The sequence below is a fragment of the Dipodomys spectabilis genome, unplaced genomic scaffold (genome assembly GCF_019054845.1).
Source record: "Dipodomys spectabilis isolate Male_0828 unplaced genomic scaffold, ASM1905484v1 ptg000262l, whole genome shotgun sequence".
Lineage (NCBI taxonomy): Eukaryota > Metazoa > Chordata > Mammalia > Rodentia > Heteromyidae > Dipodomys > Dipodomys spectabilis.
The window spans coordinates 2,608,943-2,630,753 of record NW_024870939.1 but is presented as its reverse complement, the minus strand read 5'-3'; the positions used below and the strand labels follow the sequence as shown (position 1 = coordinate 2,630,753).

General features: G+C 44.5%; 3 protein-coding genes across 3 annotated transcripts; 1 reads left to right on the top strand and 2 right to left on the bottom strand.

Annotated features, from left to right (window-relative positions):
• The first annotated feature begins 9,866 nt into the window (after window positions 1-9,866).
• On the top strand, window positions 9,867-11,782 carry LOC122125153 (probable N-acetyltransferase CML1). The gene is made up of 2 exons (XM_042699719.1): window positions 9,867-10,513; window positions 11,596-11,782. Exons 1-2 carry the CDS (start codon window positions 9,867-9,869, stop codon window positions 11,780-11,782), a joined length of 834 nt encoding a protein of 277 aa, XP_042555653.1.
• Window positions 11,783-16,910: 5,128 nt separating this feature from the next.
• LOC122125201 (60S ribosomal protein L39-like) lies at window positions 16,911-17,331 on the bottom strand. The gene has a single exon (XM_042699775.1). The coding sequence runs from the start codon at window positions 17,210-17,212 to the stop codon at window positions 17,033-17,035; it is 180 nt and encodes a 59-aa protein (XP_042555709.1). The 5' UTR covers window positions 17,213-17,331; the 3' UTR covers window positions 16,911-17,032.
• A 3,984-nt stretch (window positions 17,332-21,315) lies between these two features.
• Window positions 21,316-21,664, bottom strand: LOC122125173 (60S ribosomal protein L37a-like). The gene has a single exon (XM_042699742.1). The coding sequence runs from the start codon at window positions 21,636-21,638 to the stop codon at window positions 21,378-21,380; it is 261 nt and encodes an 86-aa protein (XP_042555676.1). The 5' UTR covers window positions 21,639-21,664; the 3' UTR covers window positions 21,316-21,377.
• Between the last annotated feature and the right edge of the window lie 147 nt (window positions 21,665-21,811).

Here is a 21,811-nt window from a genome sequence, read left to right as displayed (position 1 = left end):
TTTCACTGTGGACCAGCAACAATTTGTCTTAGGCCTGGGCTACCAGGTCTCAAAGTCTCAGAATACCTGTGCAAATCCCTGAAGTGCTTTAAAGATTGCAGTATCTATCATCTTGACAATAGAATTGCAATCTTGAAGAAAACAATGGATGCTGATGACGGTACAAGAGAAAGAGCCTTTATACACTGTTGGAGGGAATCTAAATCAGTGCAAGAACTATGGAAACCAATAGGGAGAGTCCTCAAAAAACTAAATTAGATCGACCATATCAATATACTCTACCGTGCTTGGGTGTATATCTGAAGGCTGTGTGTAAAGCAGCACACAGTGGAGATAACCACACACTCATGTTAAATAATGACATTACTTACAGTAGCCAAGCTAAGGAATCAGCCTACCTTCCTAACAGTTGATGAATGGATGAAGAAAAGGGATATATATATATATATATATATATATATATATATATATATATATATATATATACACACACACACACACACACAATAGAATATTATTCGGCATTAAAGAATAAAGTTATGTCCTTTGCAGGAAGATAGATGCAATTCATCATGTTGAATGAGATAAGACAAACTCAAAAAGTTAAGTATCACATGTTCTTGCAAGCTAGACTTTAAATGATAATAATGATGATAATTATAGGACAGGAACCTTAAAGAGAGACTACCTTGCAGGGGTAATCACTGGGAGATGGGAAGAGTAAAGGAAAGGGTGCTAGGGGTGAACAGCAAAATATATGATAGATTTGTAAAATTCACTAAGTACTGCTTGAAAAGGATAGAGGATGATTAAGAGAGTATACTAAGAGTATAAATTACATGCATCTATGAAAGTATCACAGTAAAAGCCAGGCGCTGGTGGCTCACGCCTGTAATCCTAGCTACTCAGGAGGCTGAGATCTGAGGATCGCAGTTCAAAGCCAGCCCGGGCAGGAGAGACCGTGAGACTCCTATCTCCAATAAACCACCAGAAAACTGGAAGTGGCGCTGTAGCTCAAGTGGTAGAGCGCTCGCCTTGAGCTGAAGAGCTGAGGGACAGTGCCCAGGCCCAGAGTTCAAGCCCCAGGACCGACCAAAAAAAAAAAAAAAGTATCACAGTAAAGCACCTTTACACAACTTAAAATACATATTCCCAAGACATGTGTAAGATGTATCTAAACTCACAAAAGGGCAGAGCTGCTCCTAGATTTTCTAGGTCTAAAGGGATTACACAGGGGGGATGCCACTTTGACCCCTCCTGCACAAGTGGGGGTCAGGGTCAGAGAGATTGAATTCACTGGAGGTGGGGCTAGGATTTGAACTCAAACCTGCTGGATTCTTAACATTTTTATTTTGACCAATGAACAACTCTGCCCTTAGCCTTTATCTTGGTTGTGAAGAGCCTGAGATTTTGACAATTTAGGTTCTGCCATGAGAATATGAATTTATATGTCCAAACAAGATTTCTTGCCAGGACCAGTAGAATGGAGAGAGAGAGTTTGAAGTGAAAGGTTTGTAGTATCACAGCAAATATTCCTCTTCCCATTCCTGTACTCCTTGAAATTAAAAAAGCAAAAACAAAAAAATGTTCTCTGTCTTTAATCATTTGCCACACATTGCTTGAGTTCAGAGTTATTTTGAGCATTTAGGAACATCAATGAGACATTAGCCTTTGAGAAACCTGGGTTCAAAATGAGGGAGAGGGAAGGAAAGGTGAGGAGAGGGGAGGAGAGGACTATTCTCCAAAATATAACAGTATAATAATTGAAGTAACATATCGAAGTGGGGTGGCCTACCAGAACCAACTAAAGGGATTTCATACATTGTTTTTTGTTTTTATTTTTTTCAGCTGCTAGGCACATAGATTTATTATGGATTTAACAAATCACATGGGAGAACTGGTACCAATAACAACAAAAGTATGGAACAGAATTCCCACCCAAGCCAACATTAAAAATCACAAATGTGCAGGGTGCTGGTGAGGCAAGCTTGTATTCCTAACTACTCAGGAGGCTGAGATCTGAGGAGTACAGTCTGAAGATAGCTCAGGCAGGAAAGTCCATGAGACTTCTCTCCAGTAAACTACCAAAAAACCCACAAGTGAAGCTGTGGATCAAGTGGTAGAGTACTAGCCTTAAGCAAAAAAGGCTCAGGGACAGCACCCAGACCCTGAGTTCAAGCCCCAGAACACTCTGTCTCTGTCTGTCTGTCTGTCTGTCTCTCTCTCTCTCTTTTTCTTTCTCTCTCACACACACACAATTACAAATGTATGATTTTAAGGAATGAAAATGGTTGATCTTACCAGATTTCCCAAGTTTTATATTCCTACCTCCAACACAAATCTATTTTTCCCAATTTGGTATTGGATTCTTATATGAAAAACCTTGTTTTGGAGTGGGGGATAAGGGTAGGGTGTTACAGGTCTGTTGGGTTCAATGCAATATCCAAAGAAGTTTCCCTGTGCCAAATCTTAACTCTAGATAAAAACAGAGGATTACAAAACTTTTTCTTGCTTTTTTTTTTTTTTGGGGGGGGGGGGGGACTCCAGTCGTGGGGCCTGAACTCTGGGCCTGGGCACTGTCCCTCAGCTCTTCAGCTCAAGGCTAGTGCTCTACTACTTGAGCCACAGAACCACTTCTGGCTTTTTTCTTTTTGCTCATGTGGTGCTGAGGAATCAAACCCAGGGCCTCATGCATGCAAGGCAAGCACTCTACCACTGAGCCACCTTCCCAGCCCCTAAGCAACCTTTTCTTAAACCTATGATCACCATCATCACCCATGTGTCATGTGTTTCCAGATGAAGATTCAGGTTCTGCTTGTAGATTGCTTTCTTCTCTACACTGATTCTTTTTTAAAACATTTTTATTTTTATGTTATTATAAAGGTAATACACAGAAGAGTTACAGTTATATAAGTCAGGTGACAAGTTCATCCATTACCCTCCCAAAGACAGATAAACAATACAAAAAGAAAACAAAAACAAAAAACCTCATTTCCATTTCCTGCAGTTCATTTTGATAAATACTCTTTTTTACATGATCAGAGGCACACAGACATTGCACTTTTGTGTCAGAGACTTTTTATCAATTCTTTTTCCTTTAAAAATTATTAAGTAGTTCTACAAAGGGGTTACAATTTCAAGTCAAATAAATAAATCCTTTTGGTTATCAAGTAGGGAACTCACAAATATGTTCACTAGAAATATTAACCAAAGACGTTATTAGAACTATGCCTTCCTTGCCCAAAGGCCACCACAATCTTAGTCAATACTTTTGCCATGACCTCTGCCTAATAACCTTTGATTGGATCAAGCTGGGAGTGGCTCTGTTCTGGTTTCCTGACCTTTGAACTCTGTGGGGTTTAATTTTTGTAGACAAGAACTAGTGTTTCAACAGTCTTACATCCTCCTTACCTTCCTCCTCATTTCTCCTTAAAGCCTTCCATTTTGTCAGACTTGTGGCTGCACAACAGTTCCTCAGGTCCCATACAACTCATTGTACTCTTCTAGTCTCCATGAAACAGTGAAATCTTAGAGAAGAAGCCTTTGCCCTCCCAGGCTAGCAACTCCATAGTATCTTCTTGTAGGCACTGCTGTTGAGAGTTTCCGCTCTGCCTCCCCTCGATAGTGACACCACAAGTTATGAAATCCTTTCGTAAGTTTCCTCTCATATACTCTGTAGATTTCCTGTGGGTCTGTCTTTCAAGAGGACACCTGATTAATAACACCCCCCAAGATGCTCACAAACTGGAAGGAGGGTCAGTTATCAGAAATAAACATTGAAGCTAACCAATCAATGAGGGCGGCTCAGAGCCCAGGAGGCACTGCAAGGTGTGGGCACAGACAAAACTGGAAAGAGGAGAAACTTCCGTCAGTTATTGTACACTAGTAGCTATTTTGGTGCTTGGAAGACATCCATTAGAAAATTTATGTTGGGGCTGCTGGGAAGGTGGCTCAGTGGTAGAGCACTTGCCTTGCATGCCTGAGGCCCTGGGTTCAATTTCTCAGCACCACATAAGCAAAAAGCCAGAAGTGGCGCTGTGGCTCAAGTGGTAGAGTGCTAGCCTTGAGCTGAAGAGTTGAGGGACAGCGCCCAGGCCCAAGTTCAGGCCCCACGACCGGACCCTCAAAAAATAAATAAATAAATAAAATAAAAAATTTATGTTGCAGAAGAACTTTACAACTTGGGAGGAGGGTGGGAGGAGTTGGGAAGATGGAAAGGAAGGGCTGGTAGGGGAAAAACAGAGGGGAGGTAACAATGCTTGATAGGAAATGTGCTTATTACCTTGCTCCTGTAACTGTAACCCCTCTGTACAGTATTTCCACAATAAAAGCATATAAAAAAAGTTATTCTTTCTTACAAAAGTAGTGATACTGGGCCAAGAGAAGACAAGAATCTGTATACTCTCTTCCATTGGAAAAACTTTGATTTATATTTAACATTGAAAATTTGGGGCATAGGGATGGGAGGGAGAATATGGGAGAGAAAAACCAAAGGGGTGGTATTCATCAAGATGCATTGTACTCATAACCTGACTTTTGGAATTGTAATCTCTTTGTACAACTACTTAATAATAATTTTTAAAGTCCTACTGTACAATTTGAAGGCAGATCAAGAAGCCTATATTTATTGTAATTGTTTTTGGGCAGTATCTCATTTCCACTTGGGTTCAGAATTATAAATAGTTCCAATTTGTAAAAGAAAGAAAGAAATACTGGGAGATTTCATGTTAAAACCTAGACTTATGTCCTCTACTGAAAAAACAACAACAGTGAATGAGGCCTAACAAAAGGGTGTGAGGCATCCTTTTTTACATGTATGAAAACAGAATAAAAGTCACTTAAACTGTTTTAAGAAAAAAAGGAATATAAGGATGAGGGAAAGGGGCTGGGAAGGTAGCTCAGTGGTAGAATGCTTGCTTTGCATGCATGAGGCCCTGGGTTCAATTCCTCAGTACCACATAAGCAGAAAAAGCCAGAAGTGGTGCTGTGGCTCAAGTGGTTGAGTGCTAACCTTGAGCTGAAGAGCTGAAAGATAGCGCCCAGGCCCAGAGTTCAGGCCCACGACCAACACACACACACACACACACACACACACACACACACACACACAGGATGAGGGAGAGTGACAGAGGATGGAGGTTGATTGAGACATGTTGGCTACAAGTGTAGAAATATCACAATGACCTTTTCTTCTGACAAACGACGTGTGCTAATAATTTTTTTTAAGCTGGCATCTTTAGCTAGCTCAGTCCTGTAATCCTATCTACCCAGGAAGCTGAGCTCTGTGAAGATCATGGGAAGTCTATGAGATTCTTATTTCCAATTAAACACTTTAAAAGCCAGAAGTGGAGCTGTAGCTCACGTGTTAGAGCACTAGCCTTGAGCAAAAAAGCTCAAGGACAACTCTTAGGCCCTGAATTCAAGCCTCAGGATGGGCACAAGAAAGGCAGGGGGGTGGGGAGAGGGTTAAGGTCCCCTGCAGATTATGTAGTGGGTTAGGAAGGCCCTCCAGATTGTTAGAGCAGCTGTGGAACCAGGAAGTCAGGATAGCCTTGAGGAGGTCAGAGTCCAATTGTATATACTAACATGGAAAATATATTGCTTCGGGAGTCTACAGCTTGTGTAAGAGACACAAACTCTCTCAAATGTTTGGAAATTCAATGAGAAAGTCACTGAGTTCAGAGGCTATAAAATTAGCAAGTGTTCTATTTCTTCCAAAATCTTGCTCAATGAAGCCTCATAACAACCAGTTTTGTCCCTTAAAAAGAACAATGGAAAGGTAGGCGGATGGGGCTTAGAATGCTTATAGTCTGGGGTCTTCTTGGCAGATCCATGTATGGATACTGTAAAAACTCCACCCCAATCCCTCTGGATTTCTGATCACATCACTACAGGTAGTGGTCACTGACCTGCCCCTAAGAACATAGGTCATAGTGATCCTGCATATCTATGGGAGTGCTGTACCCATTGGACTCAGTAGGCCTCTTCACTCATTGGAGGCTAGCATAGCATCCAATGCAAGCTCATTGATGCAAGCTCATGCATGTGTGTGTGTGTGTGTGTGTGTGTGTGTGTGTGTGTGTGTGTGTACATGCCCATGTGCACGTGTCTTGGGGCTTGAACTCAGGACCTGAGCTCTGTCCCTGAGCTTATTTGCTCAAGACTAGCACTCTTACCATGTAAGCCACAGCTCCACTTTTGGCCCTTTGGTAGTTAACTGGAGATAAGAGTCTCATGGACTTTCTTGCCCAAGCTGACTTTGAACCATAATCCTCAGAGTTCAGCCTATTGAACAGCTAGGGTTATAAGCATGAGCCACTGGTGCCTGGCTCTGGACCACTTTTAAATGAAACCTAACTATATCAGGGAGTGGAATGTTCACATCTAGTCCTCAAGTGAAGACTAGAAAAGAGAGTAAACTTGAGACTGTTCATGTTCACATCTGCTGACACTGGCGATGTTGGACAGCAGCCCTCACCTCTCAGCTGGTGGGAACAGCCATGCCACAGCCTCAAACATGGCCAAAGTGCATCCTATATCCAGTGAGGACCCAGAAGGAGAGAGCTGCTCCTGCATACAGAACAGCAGAGAAGCCACAAGACCCAAACCTCCTTCAGGTCATCTTGTGACTGAGGCCACTGTGTATATGGAAAGCCATAGTCACACCAAGCACAAGGCGAGACAGAGCAGGGACAGTGCTCAAGCCTCTTGCCCCTCAGCTTGACTTGGATTTCCATCTAGTTAATATTACACAGACTCTCCCCATACCTGGAGCCCTCTCTCCTTGCCTCCTATTCCTAGTTCACCCTATGCTTCCTGTTCAATAAGGCCAGCATTCAACATTCCCAGTTTAATTTCAAACAGGCAAGTGTTCATGGCAATATTAAAATATATTCAAGACAATGCAACCACTCAACAATATTCAAAGTTAGCCTAATTAGCCCAGCACTAGTAGCTCATGCCTATAATCCTAACTACAAAGGAGGCTGAGATCTGAGGATCACAGTTCAAAGTCAGCTCAGGCAGGAAATGTCACATGACTCATCTTCAATTAACCATTAAAAAGCTGGTAAAGTGCTAGCCTTGAGCAGAAAACCTAGGCCGTGAATTCAAGCCCCAAGAATGGCATGTGCATGTGCATGCACACACACACACACACACACACACACACACACACACACACACACACACAATTGGCTGGACTAGAAGTTAACATTCCCAACCCTAGCAGCTTCCAAACACCAGCCTGGGTTTCAATTGTTGTTACCAACTCCCAGTTTCCATGAAGAAGATATAGGAAGTCCCCACAGGTAGGTCCTGATTTTTCTAAATTTGATCTCTCCCATCTAGCCTCCAGGAGTCTCTTGACATCATCTTTGACCCCTTCTTTTCTCATCCCAATTGGAGTCATTGAACTCCTGGTATTTCTACCGCAGAAGACACCCTCAGGTGATATGGATTTCACAGCCTTGATGTCTCATAGCAGACAGGCCACAAGTACCTTGAAGGATCAATGATAGAGCAGAAGACTCCGCCATCAAAACTGAATAGGGTGCTCCTTTGAGCAGTAGGCCCATTGGGTACAAGAATAGAAGGGAAACAAGACCTTTGAGAAATTTAACAAAAAGTGTTTTCTTCCTGATCCATACCTAGCTACATTTCAAGGTCCCACTCTCTGAAATCAAAACAAACTAGGTTTATACATAGCACCCACGTACCTGGGGACATTATTTTGCCAGGATCATTCACATGACTCTTAGAGTATCTCCTGATTCTGCCATCGCTGGTTTATGCTCCATGTGATAAACTGTACACACACACACACACACACACACACACACACACACACACGCGTGCGCCCCATATCTTAGCCATGTACCTTACAAGGAAAGTCATGCTTTGGTCCTGTAGTGTATGTGGAATAGGATCATCACTACATAACTAGAATACTGGCCCAGTAGCTTCAAGTCTACCCACATCCTCTACTCCTCCCTGACAACGTTTCCTAGAGCAGTGGCCATAATTGTCCAAAAACTGGACCTTCATCCTTAGTGTTTTCCATTCCTCTCTTCCCTCAGCCTGGGAAATCTCACTGGCTGAGGAGGCTGACGTCTCCTATGATCTGGGACCAAGCCCCTCACTCCTAATCCTGGTCACAGCTTGAAGGGCATCTCCCTGTCTTCCACACACTCAAAGCTCCTAAATTGTTCCTTCAATGTAAGACTTCAAATTAGTCATTCTTTTTTTATCTCAGACTTTAGACCACAATAAATATGATCTAACAATCCAGGCAAATGCTGGTTTCTACTTTAGGAGTCATAAGAGGAAAAAAGCAGAGCATTACCTGTTCTATTAGGACAAGGCACACAGAGACCGGGCTGTTAATAGGAATGGAAGCATCCTTTCCACAGAAGAGAGTTCATAGAGCAATAATTGCCCATTTGTGGTGCCTGGCCTTAGTAAGGTGCCTCACTAAGGAAAGACACAAGACACATGTGAGGATTGGTCCTGTGTGGCCACCAGCACTCATAGTAGCTGTCCACTGTTCTAAGTCAATTAGTTGATGTCAGCTCTATGCTCTACTGGGGACTGGAGAAAATGCCTGCCCTCAGCCAATGCATCAATATTACTGAGTGAGACCTGAGAGAGAGGCGGTGGGGTGTGAGGACAGTGTCAGGGAAGCTAGCAGGATGCATTTGTCTAGGACTGGGTGTGGCTTGAACTGAAAGAAGCTCAGCCACAAAGGACCTTGTTGCTGAACCAGGGTACCTGGATTTTTGCCTAGGGTGAAAGAATCTAGGGTGAGTGGCACAGTCCCCAGGCTCTTAGCATGAGTTGTGTGGTAGAGCCTGGTGATGTCAGAGACAGAATAGTGTGCTGTGGGGGTGGGGGAGACACTGAAGTCTGAGGTGAACAAGAAGAAAAGTAGCAGATCTCCCATGATGATGGAACCTATAGGCTGTCTCAGCCTTCACTACTATTTTGAAATTTCAGGAGGTTCTCAGGTGAAGGGACTTTGGATCCCTATTCTAGCACTTTCCAGGTCTCACCTTGGGTTTTATGACCATCTGGGAATCAGCCAATGAGGGACCAATGGGCAGGATCTAGACCGTCTCTTCTGAATGCCACAGAGGGACTGGGGACTTCCTGGACACGCTCGGACCCATGGAGTAGGCAAAAGGACATGGGTGCCAGGTAAGGGTGCCAATGGGGGATTCCACCAACTTTTTGTATCTCAAGTGAGGGGCAGTTTGGTGCTTGGCCTTTTGCTTTATCAGAAACCTCAACTTCCTTACCAGGGAGAAGGAGGCTTTGCTGGAACTTCTGTAGGGAAAAATAGGATTCAGCAATGTCTAAGAGTCTCTTTCCAGAATTGGAGAGAGGAAATTATCCTGCAACGGGGAGCCATCTCAACATACTAGAAGTATAGGCAGCCTGTAACAGAGCCAGAATGGTGGGGGAGGGAAGCAGGTGGGAGGGTAAGGTATATATTAGTGCTCCATGTAAGATATTGTATTAAATGCTCAACAACAACAACAAAACACAAGGCAGATCTTATTTTCCCTTCATGCAGTAATGACACACAGGCTCAGAAATGTTGGGTAGCATGTCCAACGCCACACAGCCAGAGTTTCCATAGGCTCTTTCTGAACCCACATCTACTACCAGTGGTGGTATGAGGCTTCCTCTTGGGCGAGAGTAAAAAGACACACTCTGGAGCAGGGTGTCCATGGAGGTTCCTGGAGGTTGGAAGCTGTGTGGGAACTCACAGGACTTCCTCTTTCTCCTACAGGGCTACAGGGAAGGTGTGAACTAAGGTCTAGATTTGGCTCACGGACGCTGGTATCTAAAACAAACATCTCCCCATGGCTCCTTATCACATCCGCAAGTACCAGGAGAGCGACCACACACAGGTCCTGGCCTTGTTCGCCAGTGGCATGGAAGAGCACATCCCTGCCACCTTCCACCATGTGCTGAGGCTGCCCCGAACCTTCCTGCTCTTACTTGGGGTACCTATTGCTCTACTTCTGGTCTATGGCTCATGGATCTTGGCTGGTTGTTGCACCTGCATGCTTCTTCTTTTCCTGTGGTTCATTGTAGAATACCCTTGGAGGCAGTATATGTCCACCTGTTTGCGCACCGATCTGGCTGATATCATCAAGTCCTACCTGAGCTCCCGTGACTCCTGCTTCTGGGTGGCTGAGTGTGAGAGGCAGGTGGTGGGCATGGTGGGTGTCCTGCCTGTCAAGGATCCTCCCTTGGGGAAGAAGCAGTTAGAGCTGCTTCACATGTCTGTGGCCTTGGAGCACCGGGGAAAGGGGATAGCTAAAGCTCTGGTCAGGACTGTTCTCCAGTTTGCCCGGGACCAGAGCTGCAGTGAAGTTATCCTTGAGACCACAATGATGCAACATGGGGCTCTGGCTCTCTATCAGGGAATGGGATTCCAGAAGACCGGCCAGTCATTTTTTACCATATTAAGAAGGCTAGTGGATATACCTACATTTCAACTAATGTACTGTCTCCCTACTGTTCAGAGGGTAGACCTATAATCTTATTTCTCTGTGTCAGAATGAGGTTGATGCTGAAGTAACAAGTAAATCCTAAGATCTCAGTTGCAAATCATTAAAGTCCATATTTTATGTACATCCAATTCCAGTCTGCTTGGTGGTTGGGTATGGGCACTGTGGATTCAGTCCATTCTTTTTGAAATTCTGTGTTTAATTTTTCTAACAATCGTGGTAATGTTACACCAAAAATGATAGAAACAAGACTTATTTCACTAATAAATCTGTAGATAAGGAATGTCTCCCAGAGCTTGGCTGCATAGCTTTACATGTATCAGGACACCTCTGGAAGCATCCTGTATTGCCTGAATTTCCAGGTCCCTGTGCTTCATCCTGTTCCAGTGTGCCAGCTCAGGCAGTCTATAAGATCTTGGCAAAGAAAAGTCAAAAGGTGCAAAATATTTTTAAATTTTTGAATTATCTTTAAATAGTTGTACAAAGGAGATATCATTTACCAAAGCAGTTAATGAATACAACGCATTTTTTTATTGTGAAAATACTGTACAGAGGGGTTACAATTACATGGGCAAGATAATGAGTACATTTCTTATCAAGCATTGTAGCCTCCTCCTTTGTTTCCCCTTCCCCATCCCTTCCCATCCTCCCCCTGCCAGTGCCCCCAATCCTCCCCGCTCCCCCCACCCCGCAGGAAAGTTGTAAATTTCGTTTTCGACATTAACGACTTGTACATCTCATTGTTGCAATGGGTCCACCTGTATCCCTATTTAAACGATTTGATTTTCCCCTTCCCCTCCACAAATTATACCGCCATCAAATACAGTGAACGCAGGGTTATACTGTGGGGGAGGGACATACAAAGGAATACAATGCATCTTAACCAGTGCCATCACTTTCGCCATTCTCATCCTCGTTCAATCCACTCCTTTCCTTACTTTTCCTAATTTTGTGGCTATATATATATATATATATATATATATATATATATATATATATATATATATATAATGGATTCTTGACTGCATTCTCCTCCCCATTTCCTCCCTTTACTTGTCTCTCCCTTTCCCCTTAGCCCTACATGCCCTCTTGCAAGTATTCATTTCCTGGTGCTTGTTTTGCTGGACTGTGACTTTGAATGCAAAAGGTTTCCAGAGACCCTGCAAGTGATTGTACAGAATAATCTGACACTCAAGTTGTTAGAGCCACGCTGCAGTAGAATCGGCACAATGCGGGTGAAGGCAAATGGTGCAGCCGTGTGAAGAGGCAGTGATTATTTTATCTGTTCTGGAACCAGGTCTGTGCACAGGAGGAGGGTAGTGTCCAATGAAGTGGTGGCAGAGGTTTTTGTGGCCCGACATGGACATGGTGACCCCTCATGGCTATCATTGGATGCAGCTTCTTTGCCAGTATGACTGAAGGGAAGGCAGAATATAGAGGGTCACTATTGTGCTGGAAGAAAATGTGGATTGGTACGTTCCCCCAGAGCATCCATCCTTGGGATCCAGGCTGAACCCTCCCTCTTTCCCCAATAGCTCAAGGACTCTAGAAACTTGTATATATCAGATATGACCTTGTCAATCTGGAGGTCCCCAATAGAAGAGAGTGGGGACACAGGTTTGTTCTGATGTTGTGGATCATCTCTCTTTCTCAGCTTCTTCATCTCTATCATTGGGCACCTGTGGAGGACTGGAGTCTCTCAACCAACCCGGAAGCTGATCTCTCACTTATCAAAGAATGAAATATACCCTTCAATCCGTATCTTATACCACTAGGCTGGAATTGGACATGTGCTCCATTCTGGCAAGGTGTCTGGTTTATTGCTATCTCCATGGAGGGTTGTATGGGCAACTCTGCCAGTCCTGTAACTAACTTTGTCACATACCCATATCATACATGGAGACCTTTTCCCTAGACATTGGATGGTTCCAAACACAAATCACTTGCAGCTCAGATTCCAGGTTTTGTATACCTCCCCATACCACTGTTCTAGACTTTGGGCTTGAAAGCCACCACGAAGCATCCTCCATGCCTGCCTCTGTGTGCTTTTCTGAAAATTCAACCATCACACACCCTTCCCTGCTGCTTCATACTGTTCATACAATGTGTTTTTCTGTTTAATGTGGACAGCTTCATGTTCAATGGAGCCATCAGAATAGCCCCTTGAAGGCTGACAGGTGCTGGGCAGATAGATTATTTCCTGTTTTAGGACCACCAGTTCTCTCCCATCAAGACCAGTGCTTCCAGAAGCTTTTCCCAGTCAACTGGTGCAGGGTCACGATATGAAGGAGGACCATCTTAATATTTTCTCTAAAGCAAGGAAATCATCAGAACACTTGTGGGCAGGCCCTGCTGTGAATCAGAAGACAAGAGCCGAGGCCAAGGGAAGGCCGCGTGGAAACACTGGGATATTAGTGAGGTGATGGGGGAGTGAACACGTAGGAATGCTGAAAGTACCTCCACTCCCCCCACCCCCCCCCCCGGTGGAGGCACCGCAGAAGACCAAATCGTTGTTCCTGTAACTTGGGGTTCTGCTTTCACCCTGGACTCACTCCCCAAGTGCAGCCAGATGCTCTGGTTCAATCAGTTTTACTGGAGACTTTCAACTGTGCTACTCCTTTGGCCTGGAACATTCTCACATCTTACCTCTATCCATACTTTTGTCCATTCAACAATAGCAGTTGCCAAGTGGGAGGTAGGATGACTGTGAGGGAAATGTAACTTAGTAGAGGCAAGAAGGCCCTTCCTTCTGCTTGTGTTCCAGCTGTCAAAAATGTAGCTCTTCAGTCCTCAAAGTTTTCTTTCCATGCCAGCTGCAACATGGAAAGTTTCTGCTAAAGATAAGACCCTTGGTTCATACCTGTAATCCTAGCCACTCAGGAGTTTAAGATCTGAGGCTAGAGGTTCAGATCCAGACCAGGCAGATAAATTGGAGAGATTCTTATGACCAATCAACTAGAAAATATCTGGAAATTCAGGCATGGCTAAAATGGTAGAACACTAGCTGAAAGTAAAGAAGCTGAGCATGAGTACAAGGCCCCTGTATTCAACCCCAGGATTGTCACACACCACACACACACGCACACACACACACACACACACACACACACACACACACACCATGAAATCTGGAGCTCTAGAGCCAACCCTGATACTTCTTATGTCTCAAGACTAATGCCAGCAGCAAGCGTTCATTCTCGACAGCTCATTTTGCAGGCCACATGTGGCCAGGTTTCAGCAGGAAAAGATCACTAGAAGGTCTTCTCTCTTTGTGGCTTCCAGGCCTGGTCACCACTGCATCTACCCAAGAGGGAGGAGCCTCCCATGCAGACTGCTTTCTCCTTGCTCATCCTCTCGGACCAGCTCTTTGCCTGCAGTGAGGCTGACACAGTTCTTCCTGAAGGATTTAGCATAGAGGTCCAAAGCTGTGGATGCCTCTGTGTGTGCCCTGTGGAGGGCATTGTGGGTCACGAAGGAGGCTAAGAACAACAGGAAGATATGGTAGAGGCTCAGATTGGGGAGTTCCATGTGATAATTGGGATCTAAAACATTCCAGAGTGTGAAGTTCTAGATGGATTTGCTTAAGAGCAGTATGGCTGCTGTGCCTAGATTATTTGGGAAATGCTACTCTGACCCCCGATTATACAAATTAGGGATAGGCATCAGGGAGGTGAGGATACACTAGGGGCAGGACTAGGATTTCTACTCTGACTGTTTAGATAAAAAATCAACACTTTGTCCAAAGGAATCTCAGCCCTCCTTGTCACAACCTGGGGCACAGACAGCTCAGGGTTAGATTCTGAATATAAAAATGAAAATCCAAATAGAATTTTTTGGAAAGACTGGTGCAGGGAGAGAGAATTTAAGGTTACACATTTGAGCTTGGCAGTCAATGTGTGTCTTTCTAGCTGGAAGTTTCTTTCCTGGAAACTTAGAACGTATAACTTTGTTATCTCTTGTTTGGTCATATACGTCCATTGATGAGCTCCTATCAGCTGGTAGACTTGCTCTGGACACTGAAGGACATCACTGATATATCAGTGAAGCAGAGATCAGATCCCCCTGGGTGGGGAGGGGGTTTAAGAACAAGATACATGTACAGCATTTACATGCTGGAAGATGCTGAGAGAGCTTTGGTGTAGATAAGGGGAGGATGAATGAGAGGCCAGGGTAAACTTCACAGGAGGCATGGATAGGACTGGTAGAGAGGAGGCCTGGTATGAGGCTGTGGTTGGAACCAGCCACCCCTGGCATTCAGAAAAAGAGAGAATCTTGCTAAATCTTCTCGGGCAGGTCATGGATGGCTCAGTGGATGGACCTAATGGCCCTTTGTCAGATGATTTAGGAAAAAGATGAGTTCTGGACAAGCATCCATTGGGAAGGCTGGCCTTCCTTCCACAGCAGGCCCCACATGCGTATACCAAGAAACCTTGGTCTTGAAATGAAAACCAAGTATTTACTAAGGAGCAATGGTTGACTAATAGGACAATGGTTCCATGTGGGACTTCTATCTCCTGGCTGGATAGATACTGACTGAGGAGAAGCTGGGATGCTATGTCGCATGGGCAAAAGAGCTGAGGGGAAAGCAGGGGTCCTCCTTGTCATGGAGATCAGAAGGAGGTAACAATGTGGAGCTCAAGTACAGGCTAGCAAGGCCTTGGGACCTTTAATGCCAGGTGCCAGTGGCTCAAGTCTGTAGTCCTAGCTATTCAGGAGGCTGAATCCTCAGGATGGCAGGTTAAAGCCAGCTTGAGCAGCAAAGTCTGTGAGACTCTTATCTCCACTTACTTACCAAAAAGCCAGCATTGGAACTGTAGCTCAAGCGGTAGAGTACTAGCTTTGAGCAAAAAGGCTCAGGGACAAACCCACATGCACACGTGCACACACACACACACACACACACACACACACACACACACACACACACACACACACACAATGTCTTTACTATGCCACTAGTCCTCTACCTTGCCATGGCCTTGTCTTACTCCACAACCAGGATTGACAAGATAAAATCCTGTGTGACAAAGTAACAAACATAACCTTGAGGTATCAGGCATAAATACTGAGGCACATTAATGGCCTCACGCTTTAGACCATGGCTTCCTGGGACTCTAATAATCCACTGCATTTTATCCTTACATAGTAAATGGTTGAGGTAGGGGGAATTGTAGATATTCTTCCTTTACACTGACGAATTCACTTTTACCCACATCAGAGTCCTAGGAACACACATTATCTGCAAAGCAACCCACCCTCTATTGATATATTATCCAGAGTTGCTCTCTAGGTCATCCTAATAACCAGGTAACCTGAGTAGCCTGGCTAGACCTGCTCTGGTGCAGGAGAGGCAGAGTTGGCTGAGCTAAGGGAACTCTCACTTGTCCAGAGGTGTCAGAAATGAAAGTGCTCAGAATTCCTCTTTCTAAATATTATAGGGTTCCTGGAATCTTTTAAGAGGTTCTTTTTCATGGAAATAGTAAACAGAAGTGTGAAGAATGGATGAATGTTTGTTCTAATTTTGCTGCCTGCTGGACAGTAAGATTAGAACGTCTTCCAGCCTTGAAGAAATAAAATTAAAATCAAAATCCCCCAATGTAGAAGGCCTCGGAAGGAGTAGGATAGAAAGAAAATACTTTCAGTGATGAACAGTGTTTTATCGCAGAGGCTGACACATCACAGTCATCCTATGAGAATATGGCAAAAAAAAAAAAGCGGATACATCCGCTTCACTCTCTCTTGATGAGATAATATTCTCCTGATGATAAATAGTCCTTGGTAGAGCACTGACCAGCACCAGGGACACAAATTGTCACTCTAGGTTCATCCTGGATACCTGCCCTTCTTTATTACTCACAGAATCTTCGGGAAGGGAATCAAGAACTTCTATCTCCATGACTTACCCACCCAGCCTATGTCAGGACCATCTAGTCTCCAAGGTCTTGGGAGAAGCTCTCTTCCTGGTCACATCAAACAGGATGCCCAAGCCTGGTGCTAGTGGTTCACACCTGTAATCCTAGCTACTCAGGAGACTAAAGATCATAGTTTGAAGCCAGCCTGGGCAGGAAAGTCCATGAGACTCTTATCTCCAATTAACTACTCAGAAAAAAAAAGCAGGAAGTAATGCTGTGGCACAAGTGGCAGAACGTTAGCCTTGAGAAAAAGAATCTCAGGGATAGCACCTAGACCCTGAGTTCAAGCCCCCTCTCCCTGCCACACCCCTAAACAAACAAAAAAACCAGGATGCCCAAGTCCTTGAGAAGACTATACAATTGGCAAGAAGCCTATCAGTTGTTAAGGTCTGTACACATTTCATCAAAATTAAAAGGTTTTCTGAAGACTCTTCTTTTTTCAAATGTGATGTTTATGACGTTTATTACTGTGCCCATTTTTAAAATAACCAAAGAAAAATCAATTTTAAAAATGCCCAACTGTTAGTCCAGGCAGTATTGACATTTCAGCTTGACTGGTTCATGGTAGAGCATAAATGTGTGGGCATCTGAAGCAATTCCTTACAGACCCAGCTTGGTTCTCCTCCAGTGTCTTCTCTTGGAGTTGTACCTGATTTTGTTATCAGTTTTCATCCAAATCCACGGGGGAATGGGGTGATTTTGCTTTTGCTTCTTGACCAGAAACCGCTTGATTCTGAAAGTCTTGTGAGAAGATGTGGTGAGAAGCTCAGGAAAGCACATAACCAGGATGGTGAACAAAAGCTGACGAGCTGAAGACTCTTAAGAAAAGCCAGAGATGACATCTTCCAACACTCAAAAAAGAAAAAACACACCGAGAATTCAAGTTTTCATTGTAATTTTTCCTTCACCTTACTCTGCTTCTAAGGGCAGTCCCAATACTCCACTGTCAGGACAACAGGCCCTCCAGCACTAACACAAAGACTGTGAACGGGTATTTTCTCTTCATCTGAAGGAATGGGGGGAAATGGGCTGGCTTAGGCTTTTGTGAAGAATTGCCTAACTCATAGAACAATCCTAACTCTGAGGTTTATAATTAGCTAACACATCTGGAGGTGCTTCACGGTTCCTTTGCCAACTTCCCTTAGCCAGGCCTCACAGTGACCACTCACTGTCACACCACAAGGTCTGAACCATAAGAACTTTTGCTTCCAGGACACACCACACTCCTTCACTTATCCACTATGGTGAGATCTGCAGCAGATATCCACTTCCAGGCAGCTCCCAGGGCCTCTGGGACCCTACCATTGTTTAGTAATTGCAACTAAACTAGAACCATGAACTCTGCTAAAGAAGACATATGAGATGGTCAGGTTTGAAAGTTCTGAACATTCTAGAAAAAGAGACACTTTGATTATTTGATTTAGAGAGTGATTTTGGACATTTATTTCAGACACACTAGCAACCTTATCATGTGTGTCATACATTTTGCCAGAACTAGTCTTACTCATAGCTCCCTGAAACCATCAACCATGACCTTCAGGACTGGGCATGTAGCTGAGTGTTAGAGTATGTGTTTTGTATACCTGAGGTCATAGGTTTTTCTCCCTAACAATAGGGAGAAAAAGATTTAACAAAGTAGCTGAAAAAGTCAAGAAAAGATTTACTTTGTCTCAGTGTCCAGGTTTCCATCTATGACCATCGATTTCTGCACCTGTGGTGAGGCAGCAAGCACATTACATTAGAAGAGTGTGATGGAGCAAAGCTGCTCACCTCATGGTGGCCAGGAAGCAGAGGAGGGGGACTCACAAACAAGATTTATCCCTTATGGTTACACCCTAGTGATCAAGTGCCTCCAGTTAGGAACCACTTCCTAACATTTCCACCACTTCTCAGTAGCCTACCAGCTGAGAAACAAGCTTTCAAACATGATTCAATGGGGGAACATTCTGGATCCAAACTGTAATAGTGCTCCCCACCTCCACTCAGCACGTGTTTCCATCTCTAGTTCATGAAGTATTTACCTCCAGCCTGAAGGCAAGGAAGCCAGGTTAGCCAGCATTCTCCTAAATGTGTTGTTTGTGTCAGGTAGGTCCTGGAAAGCTCCAATCCTAGAACTGAATGACAATGTTTCATTAGAGGTTGCCTAGATGCTTCCACCTTGGGTGCTCTGAGGCTCTGGGCTGCACTAATGCTCATCAAAGTACTGTGAATGTGCTTAATGACACTGAATTGCAATTAAGAATAGTTTTCCTTAATCCAGGTATATGTAGGCATTGTAAGAATCACATCACTTTTATATTATTATATGTTATTATTATAATCACTTGAGTGCTATCCTCTCCTGTCTTCCCTTAGCCTGGAAGCTCCCCCTACTGCCTTCAGGACTAAGATATCCTCTAGTCCAGGACCAATCATCCTACCTGGGCATCCTTATTGCCCTCTCTTTCAGTCTTTATGTTTGAACCCTCTGGAACCTGGTTACAGCTGTGAGGACATCCATCTGGCTCCCACACACTCAAAGCTCCTGAGTTGCTCTTTCAGTGTGAGACTGCATGTCAGCCACAACATTGTTCACCCCCTGTACTATCCCAGCCCTTTGTCACATGATGAAATGTTCAGCATGAACTACACACTGTAGGCAAATACTTGCTTCCACTGTTAGCCACTTCAAGAGCCAAGAGATGGAGAAGATAGGGCTTTAACTTCTCTACAAAGTTGGGCGTGAAAACAAAAGCTGAGCTACTTTGGGAACAAGAGCATCTTGTTCACAAAACAGAGTCCACAAAGAAAGGACTGGCCTTCTGTGGTGCATGACCTGTCCTAGTGAAGTGCATCCTTGGCTAACACACATGATGAATGTGAGCACTTGTCACATCAGTAGTACTTCTAGGGGGTGCTACTGTCCTGAACCTGTCAGCTGATGTCAGCTCTGCTTGGGGAAGGAAAAAATCACCTGAAGTTTAGAAGGCACATCGATACCACTACTGAGTTGAGAAGGGAGTGACAGTATAGAAGAACCACCCAGATATATTTGTCTAGGCTCAGGAGCAGCTCTGGCAGAGGAGGACTGTGAAGCTGAGCCAGGGGATTTGGACTCTTGCCTAGGATGAACAAGTCCAGGATGAGTGACATAGTCCCCAGGCTCCTTCCAGGGTTGTACAGAGGACCAGGGTGAATGTCAGAGAAGGAAGAATGTACTGGCAGGAGAGATGCTAGAGCCTGATTGAACAAGAAGAGAGATGCTGACCTCTCATAAGGAGAAGGACTGTGAGCTGTCCTAGCCTGCACTACTATGCCAAAATTCCAAGGGGACACAAGGTGAATGGACTTTGGATCCCTGTGTTATCACTTTCCAGGTCTTGACCTTTGGTTTTATCATTATCCAGAGGAGTCAGCCAATGAAGGGCCAATCTAGCTGTTTCCCACAGATTTGGTAGAATGTAGACAGTCTTCTGGGTGCCACTCCTAGGTGAGGATGTCCTAGACACTGGGCCTTACTGTGCATGTCAGAGAACACAGGTGCCAAGTAAGGGTGTTAGTAGGCCTGGAGGCCATCATGGCCTAATATTATAGGTGGGGTTGGTTTGGTGCTTGACCTTTTAGCTTAACGGAAGCCTCAATTTTCTTTTTTTTAATACATTTTTATTGTAAAAATACTGTACAGAGGAGTTACAGTTACATGAGTGATTGAGCATTGAGCCTATTGAGCATTGATGCCTCCTCCTTCATTTTTCCCCTACCATTCCTTCCTTCTCCAGCTCCCCAATTACTCTCCCCCCTCCCCCATCCCTCACCCCCATCCCCCCCTCCAAAGTTGTAAAGTTCATTTTCAACATAGTGTCTTGTATATCCCATCAACTTTCTTATCAGAGAGGAGGAGGCTTTTCTGTAATCTTTTGTTGGGAAGATAGCATAGTGAATGAGTTGGGGATAGGAAATTGTCCCACTACAGGATGCCATCTCAAGTACAGAGAACATGTATCAGGGCTAGGACAGTGGAGGGGAAAGTAAGGTATATATCAGTGCTCTAAGAAAGTTACTGCATTAAATCCTCACAAAGGCCTATAAAGGAGGTACCATTTCCTCTATTCTGTGTGAGGGCTCACAGACTCAAAGAGATTACATTGTGTATCCAACACCACACAGCCAGAAGAGGATGGAAACAGGGTTCCAATCAACTGTTTTTGACCACACATCAACTCACATTGGTAGCTGTGAGGCTTCTTCTAGGGTGACAGTAGAAAGATACACACTTGAGCAGGCTTTTCATGGTTCCTGGAGGCTGGGAGCTATAGGGGAAACTTACATGGCTTCCTCTTTCTTCTGTAGAGTTACAAAGAAAGTGTGAAGACAGGTATAGCCCTAGGCTCTTGGACAGACATTCCCCCATGATTCCTTATCACATCTGCAAGTACAAGGAGAGCTACCGGAAACAAGTCCTGGACTTAATTCCAGGGGCATGGAGGAGCACATCCCCACCACCTTTCACCATGTCCTCATGCTGCCTGGAACCCTCCTGCTCTTATTTGGGCTGCCTGCCACTTTACTCCTGGCCTATGAATCATGGGTTCTGCCCATTAGATGCACCTTCACCCTGCTCCTTTCCTGTGGTTCATTGCTGGATACCCCTGGAGGCAGTATGTGGTTATGAGTTCACACATAGACTTTCCTGACATCACCAAATCCTACCTGAGCTCCCAAGACTCCTGCTTCTGGGTGGCTGAGTGTGGGGGCCAGGTAATGGGAATAATGAGTGCAGTGACCATCAAGAATCCTCAGCCGGGAAGGAAGCAGTTGAAGCTCTCTTGTATATCTGTGGCCTTGGAGCACCAAGGAAAGGGAATAGCTAAAGCTCTGATCATGACTGTCTTCCAGTTTTTTTGTTTTTTTTTTTTTAAATTAACCCATTTATTGTAGGGTAGGGACATCTCAGATGGTAGAGCTTTTACTGGTCTTTTAATTCCTTCAGTCTTCTAATGGCAGACTTGACTGTGACGGCAGAAGTGGTGTTGTAGGTCCAGGCACCACCAGCCACTGTCTTCATGCAGGAATCACAGTGCCAGATGCCCACTGCTCGCCTCTTCATCTTTGTCTTGCCACAGAAGGAGCAGGTGTACTTGGCGTGCTGGCTGATTTCAATTTTTTTCACCATCTTCCGGAGTGAGGCACCATAGCGGATGCCGACCTTCTTGGTGCGTTTGGCCATATTGCCGTAACTCAGGTCCAGGCCCAGAGAGCGACTGTCTTCCAGTTTGCCCAGGACCAGGGCTGCAGTGAAGTTGTCCTTGATAACACACTGTTGCTATATAAGTCCCTGGTTCTCTAACAGAAAATGGGTTTTCAGAAGACTAGAGTGCCATTTCTGAACATAACAGCCAG

Excerpts from the sequence above, each read along its gene's own strand:
- LOC122125201 (XM_042699775.1), bottom strand. The coding sequence starts at position 17,212 with ATGTGCTTTCCTGAGCTTCTCACCACATCTTCTCACAAGACTTTCAGA.
- LOC122125153 (XM_042699719.1), top strand. The coding sequence starts at position 9,867 with ATGGCTCCTTATCACATCCGCAAGTACCAGGAGAGCGACCACACACAG. Across the intron at positions 10,514-11,595 it reads ATACCTACATTTCAACTAAT|CCCTACATGCCCTCTTGCAA; the intron begins GTACTGTCTCCC and ends CTTTCCCCTTAG.
- LOC122125173 (XM_042699742.1), bottom strand. The coding sequence starts at position 21,638 with ATGGCCAAACGCACCAAGAAGGTCGGCATCCGCTATGGTGCCTCACTC.